At 51.6% G+C, this 18,629-nt stretch overlaps 1 protein-coding gene across 5 annotated transcripts in view; it reads right to left on the reverse strand.

Moving 5' to 3' along the window:
* Positions 1 to 18,629, reverse strand: part of ARSG (arylsulfatase G) — a 132,127-nt gene that overhangs the window by 31,789 nt on the left and 81,709 nt on the right. For all 5 annotated transcript variants that reach the window (XR_007911558.2, XM_051825882.2, XM_051825880.2 and 2 more), the window contains exons 7-8: positions 6,531 to 6,727; positions 5,175 to 5,255 (exon numbers count right to left, since the gene is read on the reverse strand). Coding sequence is in view for 4 of the 5 variants with exons in the window: in XM_051825882.2 (XP_051681842.2) it covers positions 5,175 to 5,255; positions 6,531 to 6,727 (278 nt within the window). In the remaining variant the exon portion in view is untranslated. The remainder of the gene's footprint in view (positions 1 to 5,174; positions 5,256 to 6,530; positions 6,728 to 18,629) is intronic.

Consider the following 18,629-nt stretch of genomic DNA (forward strand, 5'->3'; position numbering starts at 1 on the left):
CAGCTTGCTTTGGCCAGAAATGAAGGAATCAAGCCTTGGGAGGTTATCTCTAGAGGCCGAGGACATGGCTGGGTGCTCCCTGCCCAGTATCCCAACTGAGTCCCCCAACAATGCACACAGGGCGCCAGGGAGCAATGTGGAGCTTGAAGCCCAGCCTGGGCCGCCAGCTCTTTCCACCTCTCCCCTGCGCCTCCCACAGACCGCCACTGCAGAGAAAGACACTTTCCCTGACAGTGGGGAGGCTCAAAGAGGCAAGACGGGATTTTCCAGACAGCTGAGCAATCATTCGGGTAGAACGAGGTGTGAGCCTTGCAGCCACTGCGTCTCCACGGGGAGGCTGGCCGGCCTCGGGAAAGCCCTCTGTGCTAATGGGGCTGCTTCCCCATTTGGCCAACAAGGTGGTGGAACAAAACCCACTGAGGCCTCTTCCCACTCTGACATTTGCTGAATGTGGGCAGTCCTGGAGCTTTGTTTTTCAGATGTGACAGTATCTGGAAAACATTTAGCTGATTATTTTGTATTTGAAAGTCAGAGACAGACAGAAAGACAGACAGGGATCTTCCATTTGCTAGTCCACTCCCCAAATGTCCACAACAGCTGGCGTTGGGTCAGGTCAAAGCCAGGAGCTACGAACTCCATCCAGGTCTCCCATGTGGGTGGCAAGGACTTAGTCACTTGAGCCATCATCTGCTGCCTCCAAGGGTGGGCATTAGCAGGAAACTGGAATACAAAGCAAAGGTGAGGCTTGAACCAGGCACTCTGACATGGGATGTGGGCATCCCACACTGCGCTTTAACCACTGTGCCAAACACCGGCCCCTCTCCGGGAGACTTCTGTCACTGGCTTGTCTCAGGCATTCAGCCCCGCTGACTTCAGAGGTGACACTGAGAACAGAGTGAGGAGCGGGGCAGAGGTGGGCAGTAGGAGATGGGCGCAACCGTGCAAAGCGAATGGGATTTTCTTCTGGGGACGAGGCAGAGGCGCTGGCACTGCAAGGCCGCCACAAAACACACCAAACGCCAGAGTAAGGGAAAGGGTTTGGGGGGAAACCCGACAGACCGGAGGGAAGGGGAGAAGATGGAAAAGAGAAGGAGAGTGTAAGAGAGATTGAGAGAGAGAGAGAAACAGAGTGAGAGAGAAAGATCAGGAGATAGAGAGAAAGAGAGCCCATGTTCAGGAACAAGTCCTCTTAAAACTGTGCTGGGGGGTGCAGGGTGGGCAGGGAAGTAGGAGCAGCGAATCCCATTAGGATGGGGATGGAGCTGACACCGGTGGTTGGGCCATGAGGTCACCTGGCTTCCAGCAATGGGGGCTCAAGCCTAGGATGGTGTCGGGAATGTAGACTGTGTCATAGTTAAGACTGCGCCATTTTCCTAACAGGCACCATACTGCGAATGTGCTGAAGGCCACCGAGTTGGATACTTTGAAACTGGCAACTTTATGGGACGTGAATTTCACTTCAATTTTAAAACCTGAATGTCACACTGACTCTGAAGGCCCTTCCACGTTTTCTTAGAACGCAGGCCAAAACCATTCACCTGGAAGAAGAGACCTTCGTCTCCCTCTACTCCACCTGATCACGCTCCGAGCACACACACACCTGGGCAGCTGCAGAGCGCAGTGCCCACGCCCTGGCCTGCCCTGGCCTTCCCAGCCCTGCCCAGACCCTCCCCCTGCAAACCCTGGCTGACTCAGACTCAATCTCGGAAACAAGCGCTCAGGGATGCCTGTGTGCACCACCCAGCACGGCTGCCACCAGCTACATGCAGCTTCTGAGCCTGCGACACGTGACCAAGGAGGTGGATTCTAATTAATCTGAATTTGAATAGCTACGTGTGGCTGATGCCTGGCAGAGCAGACGGTGTTAATCTGTATCCACAGGACCCGAAGGACTTGCTACTGTGGGACCCATCCCTAGCAGGTCTGACTCAGCAGCTTGGGGGAGGAGGGAACTCTAGAATTTGCATTGCTAACGAGTTCTGAGAACATCTTAAAGATGCTGGCCTGGGCACCCCACCCTGAAAATCACTGGCCCAGAGTTAAAAGTTCTGGATTCAGAGGCCTCCAGTCCCCTGTCTAAACACGGACGCTCTCAATCGGTAGTTCTCAAAGTGTGGCCCCTGGACCAGCACATTGGCGTCACCTAGGGTTATCTTAGAAGTGCCACACCTTAGGCCAGCGTTACGGTGTAGCAGTGGTAAAGCCGCTGCCTGTGACTCCAGGATCTCATATGGGCACTGGTTTGTGTTCTATCTGCTCCACTTCCGACCCAGCTCCCTGCTAATGACCTGGAAAAAGCAGTAGAGTTTATTTATTTATTTGAAAGGCAGAGTTACAGAGAGAGGGAGAGAACAGAGAAGAAAGATCTTCTATCTGCTGGTTTATTCTCCAGATGGCCACAACAGCTGGGGCTGGGCCAGGCCAAAGCCAGGAGCCAGGAGCTTCTTCCAGGTCTCCCATGTGGACGCAGGGGCCCAAGCACTTGGGCCATCTTCTGCTGCTATCCCAGGCCCATTAGCAGGGAGCTGGATCAGAAGTGGAGCAGCTATGAATCAAACTAGCACCCATATGGGATGCCAGCATTGCAGGTAGCAGCTTAACCCACTGTGCCACAGCACCAGTCCAATTTGGGGGATCTTTTTAATACCCAGCACTGAGCACAGTTCCTGGCACAGAGCAGGCACTCAACATGTAGAGGAATAGGACAGAGTAGGCGCTCCATCCATGTCTGCAGGAGGAAGGGAGAGAGGGTGGGCTGCAGGGTGCCAGCTGCTGAATGTGTTTCTCAGTGGGCAAAGTTCTTTGAACAACCCAGAGCCTCAATCCGTGTTCTGAAACCCGACTCGCTACTGCAACACTGCCTGGTAAGGAGCTGGGGAAGAGACAGATAAGGTGAATCCTCGGAGATCAGCAGGTTATCTTAGGGAACCAAGAGCTGTCCACAGAGGAACAACTGGCCCACAGGGTTGCCCCCATGCCCTTTCAAAGGTCACCACAAAACACACCAAACACCGGAATAAGGGAGAAGGTTCACTGTTGGGTGGGGAAACCTGACAGGCTGCCTCCCCGTGTACAAGAGAAGAGCCACCTGTACTTGGAGAGCAGGTCTCACATACATAGCTGTGCAGAGGTAAGGAAGTGGGAGCAGCAAATCTTGTCAGGGTGGGGCTGGAGCTGACGCTTGTGACTGGGCCATTTGGTCACCTGACTTCTAGTAAGCCAGGCTGGGCTTGGGAAGATGGTACCATTTTACTAACACCCTTGGTCTCCTTTCCCTCTGGACTGTTACTCAGGAGAAGTCGACCCCAGAAGGAGCCAACTCCATGCCTCCTTCCCCCGGCTCTCGAAGCCAGCACTGAAGCCCAGACCGCAGCCTGGCCCTAGGGTGTCCCGGAGCGGGAGGAATTACAATCAGCTCATGCAACAAGCCACTCCCAGTTACAATGCAGGCTATTGCGGCTGGCAGGCAGTACACATATCTCATCCACCTCCGGTTCTCCAAAGCAACTTTGCCCCGCCCAATGCTCTCCAGGAATCAGACCTTGAAGTCTCTGCATTCTTCAACTGGAATGAACCAGAGATCAACAGACAGAGAGGAACACCATGTAACAGCCCAAGAGATAAAGCAGCCAGCTTACTAAGCAGGTGAGGGAGAGGGGCCGCTTAGTCCTCCTGACCCCTGACTCAATTTCCAGACATAAGAAGTGGCTACCATCTTACATGCTCATACAGTTAGCTCTCAAAGGTTCTCATCTAAGGGATACCAGGTCAGAGCTGACAAACAAAAACGAGAGCTCAGCGCTTCCTTCTCGCCATCAGACACCAGGCACAGCCAGTTTCCAGTTCTAGGTAACTGCCGCTCTCCTGCCCACTAGCAGGAAAGGGAGCGTGTGTCTTCTGACCCAGGGACAGCTGGGAGCCACAGCTCAGCAGGAAGCCACACAGCAGGAACACCTAGCCCCAGATACACAATTCTGCCACACACATTCCTCAACATGAGTAAGCTTGCCAGGCGCCACTTTGATCCCTGGAGATACACACACCTGCTAAAAATTCTAATTTTTGTGACACAAATAATACACTAAAGGCCTCCTTCCCCTACCCAGAAGGGATTACTGCTAATCATTTATCCCTTTATAGTTGCTGCTCTCAAGATTTTCTCAGAATGATACACTTATCTTTCTATAATAGAATTAGATTTTACATATACCTAAAGTATCAATTAACGATATGTTTTGTAACGTGTTGTATTCGCTGAAAAATATTTCATGTAAATGTTACCAGGTCAATAAATAAACAGGGTGTCAGAATGAACATCCATCCCCATACATCACTGTGCACTTGGCTGATTATTTCCTTACAACGAATTCTCACAGGAGGAATTGATGCATCAAAAAGCATACACATTGTTTAAGCCTTTGGTGCACCTGCCAAGTTGTCCTCAGCGTGGTTGTTCTCTCGAAAGTCAGGGCTTTGCGAGCAGATGGGAGCTGAGCTGGAGGCTGGAGGATGTTTGGACAGGGACAGGGGCGGCAGTGAGAGGCAGTGTGGCGCGGTGGGGAGAGCACTGACTAACTTCCGGGGCAAGCCTGGCTCCATCCTCACAAACCGTATGGCTGTGCACACGCTTACCTCCCTGAATTCTTTCTTCATCAGCACATGGAGCTACTGCTCCCTTCCGTCCACTATTACGGGGTCAGAGACAAGGCACGTCATTAGCTTGCAGAGCTGTGCACTAGGTTTTTGTTGAATGACTGAAATGTATTCATGTTTAGATGCAGGGAGGGATGCCGAGAGGAAAGAGAGGAAGCCGAGCGAGGGCGGCAGGAAGACTCTAAAGGGAAGGCTAATTTGTCAGAAGGTTGTGACTAGACTGCTGGGGAGAAGGCCACTCCCTATGAGGTGTCCATGGAGAAGAGGGGAGAAAGGCATGGTCCAGGCAGAACACTCGTCCTTTTTTTTTTCTTCTTCTTATTTTTTTTTTTCCTTTTTTTATTTTTCTTTGAGAACACTCTTCCTGTCCCAACCTGCTGCTTCTCTGGGAGCTGGTGGCTGGCGAGCCACTGTTCCCGTTTCCAACGATGCCTCCTAAGATCCAGAGGCAGAATCCCATGCCCCAGCCAAGGCCCCCAGCACCCACAGCGGGATCCACTGACCCCAGCTGAACGTTCTACCTTGATGTGTTTGCCACGATCCAATGAAGGGCCCCACGCTGCCTGCCAGCTCACACTTCTGATCCCAGGGGCCGTTGTCTCCTAGAAACCAAAAAAAAAAAAAAAAAAAGCAACATGGACTGATGGACTGGTCAAGAGGCTGCGTGAACACTTTCACCGACATTCATGGGTCCCAGAGCCCTGTACAAGTAAGGGACCTGACAGAAGGACTGTAACAGCAAACACACTCAACTCGGAATCCCTACCCTTACAGAACTCAGCTTCAGACAGCAGGGGGCTTTCCCTGCCCCAAGCCAGCTCCATCTTGAGCCCCCCGCCTTATGGCCCTTTGCGTTTCTACACAGTGTCAGCAATGCCACTGGCACTGTCATCAGCACAGGCCCTGCAACTATTTAATGAGCACCTATTATGCACCTAATGTTTCTCACATATCACACTGGAACCTTCCAACACACTGAGGGGCAGATCATTAGCAGATAAGGAAATGGGGACCAGAGGCATGAAGGTCACTTTTCCAATGGTACAGATGCAAAGCTAGGTCACCATGTGACCCCAAAGCAGTGCTTGTAGCCACCGCCCTTGCTCCAGATAGGACCTGAGACATACAAGGCAACAGGGCTTACACCCTTTATAGGAAGGGTATTTGGCTTAGTGGTTAGGATGTTGTTTAAGAGGCCCACATTTCACATTTCACATCTGAGTACCTGGGTTTTCAATACTCAGCTCCAGTTCCTGATACCAACCCTGCCAATGTGGAACCTGGGACAAAGTGGCAATGGCTCAAGCATACGAGCCACTGCCACTCACCCGGGAAACCTAGTCTGAGTTCCCACCTCCCAGCTTTGGTCCAGCCCAGCCTCAGCTGTTGTGGGCATTCAGGGAGCAACCCAGCAGATGGGAGCTTGCTCTCTCTGCCTCCCCCCCCCCTTCCTGCCTCTCAAATTTAAACAAAGTTTTCAAATAAATAAATAAAAGAGTCACTAGCTCAGCTCTCCTTAGGCCATTCAGCCAAAGATCTGGTGGTTAGCAGCGATCGGAGACTCCGGGCCCAGGGAGCACGGTGAAGAGGGAATCTTAGAACCACAATGAAGCACAATTCGCACCTGGCCCTACAGATGCACATAAGGCCACCAGGGTACCTCCTCCCACTATGCAAACCTTCCCAAAACTCAGCTTTGCAGGGCGCAGGGGACAGGCACTCAACATTCAAGCCAACAAACATCATCAGGGACCCAAGTTCAAAGCCACTCCTTATCCTGTTGAAGAAGATCACTTGGCCAGACTCTGCTCTTCGGGGCATGTATGCAGGGTTATCCATTAGACGGCAGTTAGTCTGGATGGCTTTTATTACTTTACCTGTAAACCACAGGAATGTGTTTTCTTTCACTGTGCGGTCAACTTTGTCCTTGAGCTGGCCCACAAGCCTGTCCATCTCCTGGAGACTCGCGAGGTACGGCTTTCTGCCCTGTGGGTCTGCTGGTGGCTGGGTCGCAGGTAAGGGCACGTGCATGTGGGCCAGGCCCACGTAGAGCAGGAAGGGTCTTCCACTGGCGCTGAAACAGGAGAGCCAAGAGGTCACTGCACAGGAGGCCCTGCTGCGTCCCCAGCCCTCTTCTTCCCCGAGAGCTCAGGAGGACACACTTACTTGGTCACCAATTAATAGACCTTTAACACTTCCTGCGAGTTAATTACTGGGGACTCAGGCTGCCGAGTCCATCCTTACTATAACCACCAGTTCTGCTTTTCAGATGAAGAAGCAAAAGCCAAGGGAGAGAGAATGTTTGTCCCAGCGACCGAGCCTGGATTTGAACTCACAATCTGGCTGAGAGCAAAGCCCTTGCTTCTAACTGCTGGGCTCTGGAACCCAAGCGTATCTGCCAATCTGCAGCATCCAGACTGTCACATTCACTCCCAGCCTTGCCTCTGCCTGGGAGATGCCTGGATGGCTCTTGCTGACCACAGAGTTCCAAGGGTGCATGGGACCACCCAGGGAACAGCTAGATCAAGGCTATGTTAGAGGCCCAGGCATGTGGCCACCTCTCTACCACCCCTGACACCCCCCCACCCCGGGAGGTACAAAACGAAAGGTTTGGATGGGGCCAGGCTGGCTTCCAGGCAAGGGCTCTGTGGTCTCTGCTACCTGTCCGGGCTTCCGTCTGTCTCCCGCCCCCATTCCTGGGCAAAGGCAACTGCAGAACCACAATCTTTCCCCTTCCAAGCCCACACTCAGGGGAGGGGCATCGTTCAGAGAACACAGGGGAAGGGTGGTGGGAGGGCTCAGTCTAGTACGGCCCTGGGATGGTGATGGAAGCTTGGCCCCTGTTACACCTGTCACCGGAGGATCACACCTGGGCCCCGGTGTCCCCACCAGTGCACCTGTTCACACTACCCCTCAGCCTCAGCTCTGCGGCAAGCCCCGCCTCTCAGAACCCTCCACATCCCAGCTCCCAGAGTCTGCTCCTTGTGACAGTGCTTGCCCTCAGCTCTCTGCTCTTATTATTATTATTATTTTTTTTTTTGAGAGACACAGAGCTCCCATCTGCTGATTCATTCCCCAAATGCCCACAACAGCCCTGCAGTGAGGCTGAAGCTGGGAGGAACCCAATCCAGGTGTCGCACATGAGTGGCAGGAACCTAAATACCTACACTTGATCTTGGCCAAAAGGCGGAGAAGCGATAGGAACCTAATTACCTGAGCCATCACCACCGACTCCCAGGGTCTGCATGAGCAGGAAGGAGGCTGGAGTGAAGAGCAGAGCTGGATCTCGAACCCAGGTACTCTGATGTGGGAGGAGGCCAATTAACCAGACGCCCCCGTGCTCGACTACCTTGGACAGACATAAACCAGGACTCAGTCTCCAGATGCAGGCCTTGACCTTCCTCATCTCAGCAGTTTCTCTACCACACTTCTTGAGCTATTTCTCACAGTGCAGCAGGCACAAGGCGCACACAGCTATTTGGGTTAAGTTAAGGAACATTAAAAGGTAAGGGCCTCACATGCTACAACATGGATGAACCTTGAAGATATTATGCTTAGTGAAGTAAGGACAAATCAGCATATGATTCCACTTGAATTCCTACCACAGTAACATCCAGAGTCTTAGAATGTGCTCCTTAAAGCACAGGAAATCAAAGCAAAAACGGACAAATCATCACCAGAGTGAAAACTGACAGAATGGAGGAAATATTTGCAAGTTATACACCAAACAAGAATAACCAAAATATATATAAATGTATACATATACCAAATATATATACCAATATATAAATGTGTATATAAATAAATGTAGATATATAAATGTGTGGTGTACATATATGGGCCCAGAATGTATAAGGAGCTCAACAACTCAGCAGTAAAAAAATTAAATAAAATAAAATGGCCAACAGCTAAGTGAAAAGATGCTCAGCCTCACTCATCAAGGAAATGCCAATCAAACCACAGAGATATCACCTCATTCCAGTTAGATGGGCTCTTATCAAAAAGACACAAGATAACAAGTACTGGCAAGGATGTGGAATCAAGAACCCTTGTACACCATTGGTAGAAATGTAAAGTAGAGGGGCTGGCATTGTGGCGCAGCAGGTTAACACCTGGCCTGAAGCGCCAGCATCCCATATGGGCACCGGTTCAAGACCTGGCTGCTCCACTTCCAATCCAGTTCTCTGCTATGGCCTGGGAAAGCAGTAGAAGATGGCCCAAGTCCTTGGGACCCTGCACCTGCATGGGAGATCCGGAAGAAGCTCCTGGCTCCTGATTTCAGATCAGTGCAGCTCCAGCTATTGCAGCCAACTGGGGAGTAAACCAGTGGATGGAAGACACACACCCCCACGCGCATCTCTCCTCTCTCTGTGCAACTATGACTTTCAAATAAATAAATAAAATCTTTGAAAAAAAAAAAAAGAATATGGAAACAGGGGCTGGCACTGTGGCATAGTGGGTGAAGCTGCCGCCTGCAGTGCCAGCATCCCATATGGGTGCTGGTTCAAATCCCGGCTGTTCCACTTCTGATCCAGCTCTCTGCTATGACCTGGGAAAGCAGTGGAATGTGGCTCAGGTCCTTGGGCCCCTGCACCCATGTGAGAGACCTGGAAGAAGCTCCTGGCTCCTTGGCTTCGGATCAGCCCAGTTCCAGCCACTGCTGCCATTTTGGGGAGTGAACCAGAGGATGGAAGACCTCTTCTCTCTTTGCCTCCTTCTCTCTCTGTGTAACTCTGTCTTTCAAATAAATAAATCTTTAAAAAAAAAATAATCTGGAAACAACCTAAGTGTCCATCCGCTGATGAATGGATAAAGAAAATGGTACACACAGCACAATGACTACTACTTGACCATAAAAAAGGGTGAAATCCTACCATTCACATCGACATGGATGGAACTGGGGTCATTATGTTAGGTAAATGAAACCAACTACAGGAAGACAACGTCACATGATCTCACTCATGTGTGATGCCTACAAATAGGTGATATTATAGAACTTAAGAGTATAATAGGAGCTGGTGTTGTGGCAAAGCAGATTAAGCTACCACCACAGTGCCAGCATCCCCTTCAACCCAGCTCCCTGCTAATGTGCCCAGGAAAGCAGCAGCAGATGGTCCCAGTGCTTGGGTCTCTTTCACCCACAAGGGAGACCCAGAAGAAGCTCCTGGCTCCTATCTTCAGCCTGACCCAGCCCTGGTCATTGTGACCATTTGGGGAGTGAACCAACCAGGTGAAGATCTCTCTCTCTCTCTGTCTCTCCCTCTCTTTCTGTAACTCTATTTTTCAAATACATAAATAAATCTCTAAAAAAAAGGAAAGAAGGCCGGCGCCGTGGCTCAATAGGCTAATCCTCCACCTTGCGGCACCGGCACACCAGGTTCTAGTCCCGGTCAGGGCACCGGATCTGTCCCAGTTGCCCCTCTTCCAGGCCAGCTCTCTGCTATGGCCCGGGAGTGCAGTGGAGGATGGCCCAAGTGCTTGGGCCCTGCACCCCATGGGAGACCAGGAGAAGCACCTGGCTCCTGCTTCGGATCAGCGCGGTACACCGGCCACGGCGGCCATTGGAGGGTGAACCAACGGCAAAGGAAGACCTTTCTCTCTCTCTCTCTCTCACTGTCCACTCTGCCTGTCAAAAAGAAAGAGAGAGAGAGAGAGAGAGAAAGAAAGAGAGAGAGAGAGAGAGAGAGAGAGAGAGAGAGTATAGTGCTGGTTACCAGAGGATGGGAGAGTAGGGAGAAGAGGATGGGGAGAGGCTGATTACCAGGTACTAAGTTATAGTTAGATAGGAGTAAGAACCTCTGGTGTTCTACTGCACAGTAGTATAGATAATGCTAATGTACTATTTGTTTCTCTAAAACAAGCTAGATTAAAGGATTTTGAATGTTTTCAAAACATGCACCATAGGGGCCGGCACTGTGGCATAGCAGTTAAAGCTGCCACCTGCAGTGTAGGCATCCCATATGGGTGCTGGTTCGAGTCCCTGCTGCTCCACTTCCCATCCAACTCTCTGCTATGGCCTGGGAGGGCAGAAGAAGATGGCCCAGGTCCTTGGGCCCCTGCACTCCCGTGGGAGACCCAGAGGAAGCTCCTGGCTCCTGGCTTCAGACTGGTGCAGCTCCGGCCATTGCAGCCAACTGGGGAGTGAACCAGCGAATGGAAGACCTCTCTCTCTCTCTGCCTCTCCTTCTCTCTGGGTTTGAGGAGATAGGTATATTTACCTCGATCAGACATCATGCAATGTCTGTATGCATAGAGAATAGCATGCTACCCCATAAAATATATAAGCTTTATGTGTTAAAAATAAAATGAAAAAATTTTCCCATCCTGTTGGCTGTCTCTTCACTCTATTGATCATTTCCTTTGCTGTGCAAAAGTTTCTGAAAAAATATTGGCAAACCACCTCCCTGATAAATCATTAATATCCCAAATATATCAGCAACTTAAAAAGCTCAACAACAAAAAACACAACCAATTCAATTGAGAAATGAGCAAAGGACTTCGACAGTTCTCAAAAGAAGAAATATAAATGGCCGCCAAATATATGAAAAAATTCTCAACATCATTAGCTACTGGGGAAATGCAAGTCAAAACCACAATGTGTGTGTGTGTGTGTGTGTGTGTGTGTTTGAGAGTATTACTTCAAATGCTCAGGAGCCACAGATGGCAGTGGCTACATCTTGGACAATGCACTTGGAGAACATTTCTCTCCTTCTAGAAAGTTCTATCAGATAACACTGATTGACAGTACCTGCTCACTCACCCAACAATGTTAAAGCACAGGAGGGCAGACTATCTTGCATAAGGATGTCCCACCAAGGGAGCGAATGGGCACTTACTTCTTGCCCACCATCCAAGGCCAAGCTGAGCAGGGCAGTGACCCCCTGGGGGGATGGTAGATGCCACAGTGCAACAGTGTGCTAGAACCGACTCAAATTTCAGCAACGTTTAAGCCAGCTGTAACACATGATCACTGCTAAAAATTCAGTTAGGTAAGCTTATAATGAAATAAATTATATGAAAAACAAAGGTGATAGGACCTCACAATCTGTCAGTTCCCATTACACTGGACTGTTCTCTCTGCTGTTGAGGTTGTCTACATCTGCTGTGTCTGTGTGGTGGAAATTTCACGTAACAGCGTGCTACTGCCCAGCACAACTCCACCTTCAGCGACGTCTCCTTGGGAGCGTGAAACCAGCCACAGTGAGAACATTATACCACAGAGACTGGCAGATGCCAGCCATGTTAAACCACTACCAGCTCACTGCTGCATATGGGCTAGGCTAGGTCCCAAGGTCTATCTTTCATCCCATCCCCCACCATCATCCTCCAAACTCCTACCACGATCAAAGTCCTATTCGAACCCTGGACCAGACGTTCAAAGAGCCAGGCATGAATGAGGGATGGCAGAGTGGACCAATGAAGAGCACAGGAGGGAGAGGCCCACACCCAGATCCCAGGACTTTCTACCCTGTTGTATGTGAAGTGGGGACAACCACAGCTGCCTGACAAGGTGGCTATGATTGTTAACTGCCCTCAGCATTTAAGACACTGTTGTTTCTTAACAATTATGAACAACACATGCTAGCAGTAATGTGGATGAATGGTGCCCAAGGATGTCCCTCTGTCCCGGTATCCTGAGGCCAGGCTATAATTCATACAGCTGCCATCAGGCAAGGGCAAATGGCCTGGCCTAGGCATCTGTCCTCTAAGCCACCTCTTCATTATGCACCTGTGCTAAATGGAAAACAGGGTGAACAGGGCAGGCAGGGTGGCACAGCAGGCAAAGCCACGGCCTGCGACGCCAGCATCCCACATGGGTGCCAGCTCGAGTCCTGGCTGCTCTACTTCTGATCCAGCTCCCTGCTAATGGCCTAGGAAAGCAGTGAAGGATGGCCCAAGTGTTTGGGTCCCTGCTACCCATTGTGGGAGACCCAGATGAAGCTCCTAGCCCCTGGCTTTGGCCTGGCTCAGTCCTGGCCCTTGTGGCCATCTGGGGAATGAACCAATGGATGGAAGATTCTGTCTCTGCCCCCACTCTCTCTGTAACTCTGCCTTTCAAATAAATAAATAATAAAATTTTTATTAAATATTTTATTTATTTGAGAGACAGAGTTAACAGAGAGAGAGGTCTTCCATCCAGGGATCTGAAGCCAGGAGCCAGGAGCTTCCTCTGGGTCTCCCATGTGGGTGCAGGGGTCCAAGCACTTTGGCCATCTTCCACTGCTTTCCCAGGCCATTCACAGGGAGCTGAATCAGAAGTGGAGCAGCCAGGGCTTGAACTGGCGCCCATATGGGATGCCGGCACCACAGGCAGAGGCTTAACCCACTACGCCACAGTGCCAGCCCCAATAAATAAATCTTTAAAAAAGAAAGAAAGAAAAAACAAAGGGAGGGAAATCAGATGCTTTTGAGGTGTGGGGGGAGCTGATTACAGATCATGCACTTTTACTTTTGTTTAAAAGATATGCTTAGGGGGCCCGCGCCGTGGCTCACTAGGTTAATCCTTCATCTGCGGCGCCGGCACCCCATATGGGTGCCAGTTCTAGTTCTAGCTACACCTCTTCCAGTCCAGCTCTCTGCTGTGGCCCGGGGAAGGCAGTGGAAGATGGCCCAAGTGCCTGGGCCCCTGCACCTGCATGGGAGACTAGGAGGAAGCACCTGGCTCCTGGCTTCGGATTGGCGCAGTTCCGGCCATAGCAGCCATTTTGGGGGGTGAACCAACTGAAGGAAGACCTTTCTCTCTGTCTCTCTCTCACTGTCTACAACTCTACCTGTCAAATAAATTTAAAAAAAAAAAAAAGATATGCTTAGTTCCACTACACCTCAATCAAGCAGAGGGGGAAGATGTTTATGCATCAACATCAAATGAGGCTAGAAGAATGCATTCAGATCTCTGGGAAAGGGCCTGTCTCCCAGGTGTGGAATTCAGAGTGATCTTTTGTTTGCTTATCTCTGCTTTCAGAGGTTTCTAAAGGGAACAGGATTAAGACAGAGAAGCAAAAACTAGGAAGGTGCTGGAGGGGACATTCCAGGAGAGAGAGGTCAGGATAGAGCCTGGAGGAGCTCTGGAGAGCTGGGGGCTTGGAAAATGCTATCTGGTCTGAAATGGCAAACAGCAGGCCTGGGCGTGCCCCACCCCCTTCACAGGCAGGGTCTGCCGCTGGCACCTGGACAGAGAGGTGACCTGGAGGTGGCCAGGTAGGCAGAGTGGGGGGAGGCAGCATGGCCATCCCTGGCTCCCAGCCTCTCCCCTCCACGGTGGAGACCCTCCTTGCAGCAGGTGTTGGAGTAGCCGGTGGGCTCCTGCTCCCCCTCTGCAAGCAAGTGGGCAGTGAACCTGCAGACAGACTGCCTTCCATCTGTCTGTCTACCTTTCAAATAAAATAAACACATTTTTAGAAAAGAAGAAAACGCCCAGCGGGGCTCACTGTAGCCCTGGATCAGTCCAAACTCCTTAGTGCAGCCTTGGCAGCCCTCCCCAGCCAGCCCTACCTTCCTTCCTGCGCTCGGGCTCTTCCTCTAGGCTGCCCTGCCCAGGCCTCACCTGCTTCTGCCTTCCCCTCCTGCAGGACCTTCACTGGCATCCTGTGCAAAAACTATTAATTGTTAAAGAATTGTTTTGTTTTGTTTTGTTTTGAGATTCATTTACTTATTTGAAAGGCAGAGTTACAGAAAGGCAGAGGCTGAGAGAGAGAGAGAGAAAGAGAGAGAATTTTCCATCTGCTAGTTCACTCCTCAAATGGCCACAACACCCAGAGCTGCACTGATCTGAAGCCAGGAACCAGGAGATTCCTCCAGGTCTCTAACACAGGTGCAGGGGCCCACGCACTTGGGCCATCTTCTACTGCTTTCCCAGGCCATAGCAGAGAGCTGGATGGAAAGTGGAGCAGCCAAGAGTCAAACCAGTGCCCATATAGGAAGCCAGGACTGGTCTGCAGGCAGCGGCTTTACCTGTTATGCCACAGTGCTGGCCCCAAGAATTATTTTTATTTATTTGAAAGGCAGAGTGACACAGAGAGAGATCTACCATCTGCTGGTTCACTCCCCAAATGGCCACAATGGCCAGGGATAGGCCAGGCAAAGCCAGAAGCCCAGAACTACATCCAGGTCTCCCACATGGGTGACCAAGGGCCCAAACACTTGGTTCATCCTCTGTTACTTTCCCAGGTGCATTAGCAGGGAGCTGGATTAGAAACAGAGCAGCCAGAACTTGAACAAGCGCTCTTATGGGATGACGGCATCGCAAGCGGAGGCTAAACTCACTGTTGGTCCCAACTTTTCATTCAAAGCCTTCAAGCTCCTCCTCTGTTCCCTGTCAGGGTTGGCCTCCTTCTCCTGCACCTGGTCCTGTCATGGCCCTTCTTCCCTACTGCCGAATCCATGAGATACAAACAACCTGCAGTAAAGGCAGGATTTCACAGAGCCCTTTGCCCGCTAGCATGGGAGCCACTCAAAGGCAAGGACACATCTAGTTCTAGTTCACATCCCTGCCGCAACACTGGCACGTCTTTGGGGCTGGATTCAGTAACTCACTCATGTTCTCATTCATTCTTTCATTAGTGTCTACTGAACTCTATCCAGGACCCCATGGGGACAGAGCCATGAGCACAACAGGTATGAATTCTACCCTCCTGGAACAGGGAAGAGAAAGATGCAACTAAAAATTCCCAAGACCATTATTTAGGAATGATGGAGGAGCCATGGAAGAGTATGAGGAGGAGCCAAAGAGGGTTTGGCATGAAGGAGGCTCCTGAGATGTGAAAGCTGGAGGGGCCACGGGTGGGCTGTGAACGGTGGCCACTCAAGGCAGAGAACAGAGGGGCTGGGGAAACCACTGGACGTGACTGCACAGCCATTCATCACTCCCTCCTTTACTCACCCGTTATCCATCCCAGCATCTCAACAGGAGGAAGAATGGAGGTGATGGTGGTCAAGGTGAACCTGGCTCCCTGGTGTGGGTGGCAGGCTAGTTGGTGGTGCCAGGTGGGAGCTGGTTGACAGAGACCATGGAGAGGACACGGCTCCACCTGGGGGCCCTTGGACAAGCAGTGGGGAGAGCAATGACAAGGAGGGGTCAAGTGGAGGGGAATGTAGCAGATCCAAAGCTGAAGCCCCAGGAAGCTGCGGTTTGGTTTTCACGTGTGCACCTCCAGGGCGTGGTTCTGAGTGACAAACGCCCTGTGCCTCAGGCTGCTTGGCTGGCTAAAACCACGAGCAGCTGCGTTTCAGTTCCGGAGGCTGGGCGCCCATCGTCCGGGACGGCCCAGTTCCTGGCTTCTAGGCAGTTGTCTCCTCACTGTATGCTCACACAAGAGGGAGCATGCTTGGTCTTCTTAGAGGGACACTAACCCTATCATGGGGCTCCACCCTCACGGCCTCATCTAACCCAAATCATCTTCCACCTCCTAATGCTATCCCACTAGGGGTTAGGGTCTCCATGTATGAAGCTGGAGAACACAGACAGCCTGGAACAGCCTGGAACACTGACCGTGCTCTGGATTCCCACATCACTCTGATTTCAAAGAGCCTGGGCCACTGTTCAGCCTATGCCCCACCTGCTCAACCTTGTCAAACCCTGTATTCCCTAGACAGACTCAATGTACAGTCCCAGACCCTGTGGCAAGCAGAAGCCCAGCCATCTACTCTCTCCTTTTTTTTCCCCTGCTTTGCCTGCTACTGTGGAGTCCATGGACAAACAGGTCCAAGCAGGGAGAGGGGCTTGAGGTAGAGGCAGGGGTCCCAGAGGAGAAGGGGGCAGGATGCGGAGGTTTTTCCAGGCAGCTGCTCAGAAAGTAGCAGAAGAATCGGCAGATTTACGCCTTGAGACAAGCACCTGCCTCGGAAGTGCCGTCTGCAAAGCTAAAAGCCAGCCCCTCTGCTCTTGAGTAATTAATAAATCACACATGCTTCGCCTTTTCCATGTGATAAGGAAACTGTGGGCTGATTGCTCTTTTACCTAACTGATCAGCTGGGGATGTCCAGGCACCGTGCCCACTCCAGCGCGAGCATTCAGTGGTCCCTCATCCCCAGCAGGGTGCCACCGGCCCCCTTAGAATGCTGTGTTGGGGCACAGCCAACGGCAAAGTGGGAAATGACTGCTCCCCCGCAGCCGCTCAGCTTCCACCTGCCACGGGAGCCTGAAACCCTCTGAAAACTCCAGGGAGCCAGGAGTTGGGTCAGCCTTCCCAGGGGAGAAGGAGCCCCGCCCTTGCACCGTGGTTCTCCATGAAAACCTGACCCACAGTGAAGACGCTATCTGTAGTGCTTGGAGGAACCACTGTCCTGAAGGCAAGTTGACTGCTGACCTTCCCCCTGCAAAGCCCAGCGAGGCAGAGCAAGGGCCAGGGGCTCCTGCACATTCAAAGATCCCACACCCTCCTCCAAGGTGAGGCCACTTTTAATGTGGCTCAGGAAGATGGCGGAGCTGCAGGGTTTTTTCTTGCCCCCTTGGGCGAAGGCTGTGGAACACATCAAAAGGCCTAGCAGAAACCATTCCACTGGCCTGGAGGAATTGATGCTCTAGGGAGAAAGATAAGACACAGCGGGAGAGGCATGAGGGCAGACAGCAGGGTCAGCTGAGTCCCAGGGCAGCGGGGTGGGGGACTGTGAGTGCCCCTGGTGTCTGTGCCCGTGTGTGTGCAATCACACCCCGCTGGCTATGTCTGGCAGCCAAGACGAGCGTGTACAATTTGGCAGCCGCTCAGGGTTTCACCAAGTCCACTCTTCACTCTGACCCGACACAGACTCAAACCAGTCCTCGTCACACAAATACGCAACTTGTCCCTCTGCTTTTCAGTTTTGAGTTTTTAAAAAACATTTAAGGCCAGCACCATGGCTCACTAGGCTAATCCCCCGCCTGCGGTGCCAGCACCCTGGGTTCTAGTCCTGGTCGGGGCGCCAGATTCTGTCCCGGTTGCCCCTCTTCCGAGCCAGCTCTCTGCTGTGGCCAGGGAGTGCAGTGGAGGATGGCCCAGGTCCTTGGGCCCTGCACCCACAAGGGAGACCAGGAGAAGCACCTGGCTCCTGGCTTCGGATTGGCGCAGTTGCCAGCTGCAACGCACCGGCCTTAGCGACCACTTGGGGGGTGAACCAAAGGGAAAAGGAGGACCTTTCTCTCTGTCTCTCTCTCTCACTGTCTAACTCTGCTCCACTTCCTATCCAGATCCCTGCTAAGGCACCTGGAAAAGCAGCAGAGGATGGCCCAAGTGCTTGCACCTCCACATCCACGATGTGGAAGGCCAGGAAGAAGCTCCTGGCTCCTGGCTTCGGTCTGGCCCAACCCTGGCCATTGAGGCCTTTTGGGGAGTGAACCAGAGAAAGGGAGATCCCTCTGTCTCTCCTTCTAACTTCACCTTTCAAATAAATAAAATACATCTTTTAGAAAAACAACAACAACATTTTATTTGTTTATGTGAGAAGCAGAGAGAGATCTTTCATTCACTGGTTCACTTCCCAAAGGCTCTCAATTGCTGGCCTGAAGCCCGGAGTCAGGGGAACTTTATTCTGGATCTCCCACATGCTGCGACTGCTGCCTCCCAGGATCTGCATCAGCAGGAAGCCGGAACTGGGGGCTCAAGTCAGCTGTTGAACCCATGCACCCTGACTTGGGACTCAGGCATCCTAGTCAATGTCTGAACCACCAGATCAAACACTTGCTCTTTGGCTATTTTTAATTAGCAGTTTCTGACATTTAAATATCAGATTTCTCATCAGAGCCAGGTTTCCGGTCTCCATGGCAGAAGTGGAAGATCTGGCGCTCCAGGCTCACATCCCACAGAAAAGCGACAAGCAGCTGGAACGAAGTGGGGGCTGCCCTTTAGAAGGGGTGTGGGCTTAAAGTTCACTGCAGGCCCCATCCCTTCCTAGCCCTATACTGAGCCTGCGTCCCCCTTTAAGGTTGCCAGCCTGGCCCCTGCGAATGCTGGGAGATACCATCCTTGTGTGGTTGAATGAATAGTGGCCCCAAAAGAACGCCC

Source organism: Oryctolagus cuniculus, chromosome 17, assembly GCF_964237555.1.
Source record: "Oryctolagus cuniculus chromosome 17, mOryCun1.1, whole genome shotgun sequence".
Lineage (NCBI taxonomy): Eukaryota > Metazoa > Chordata > Mammalia > Lagomorpha > Leporidae > Oryctolagus > Oryctolagus cuniculus.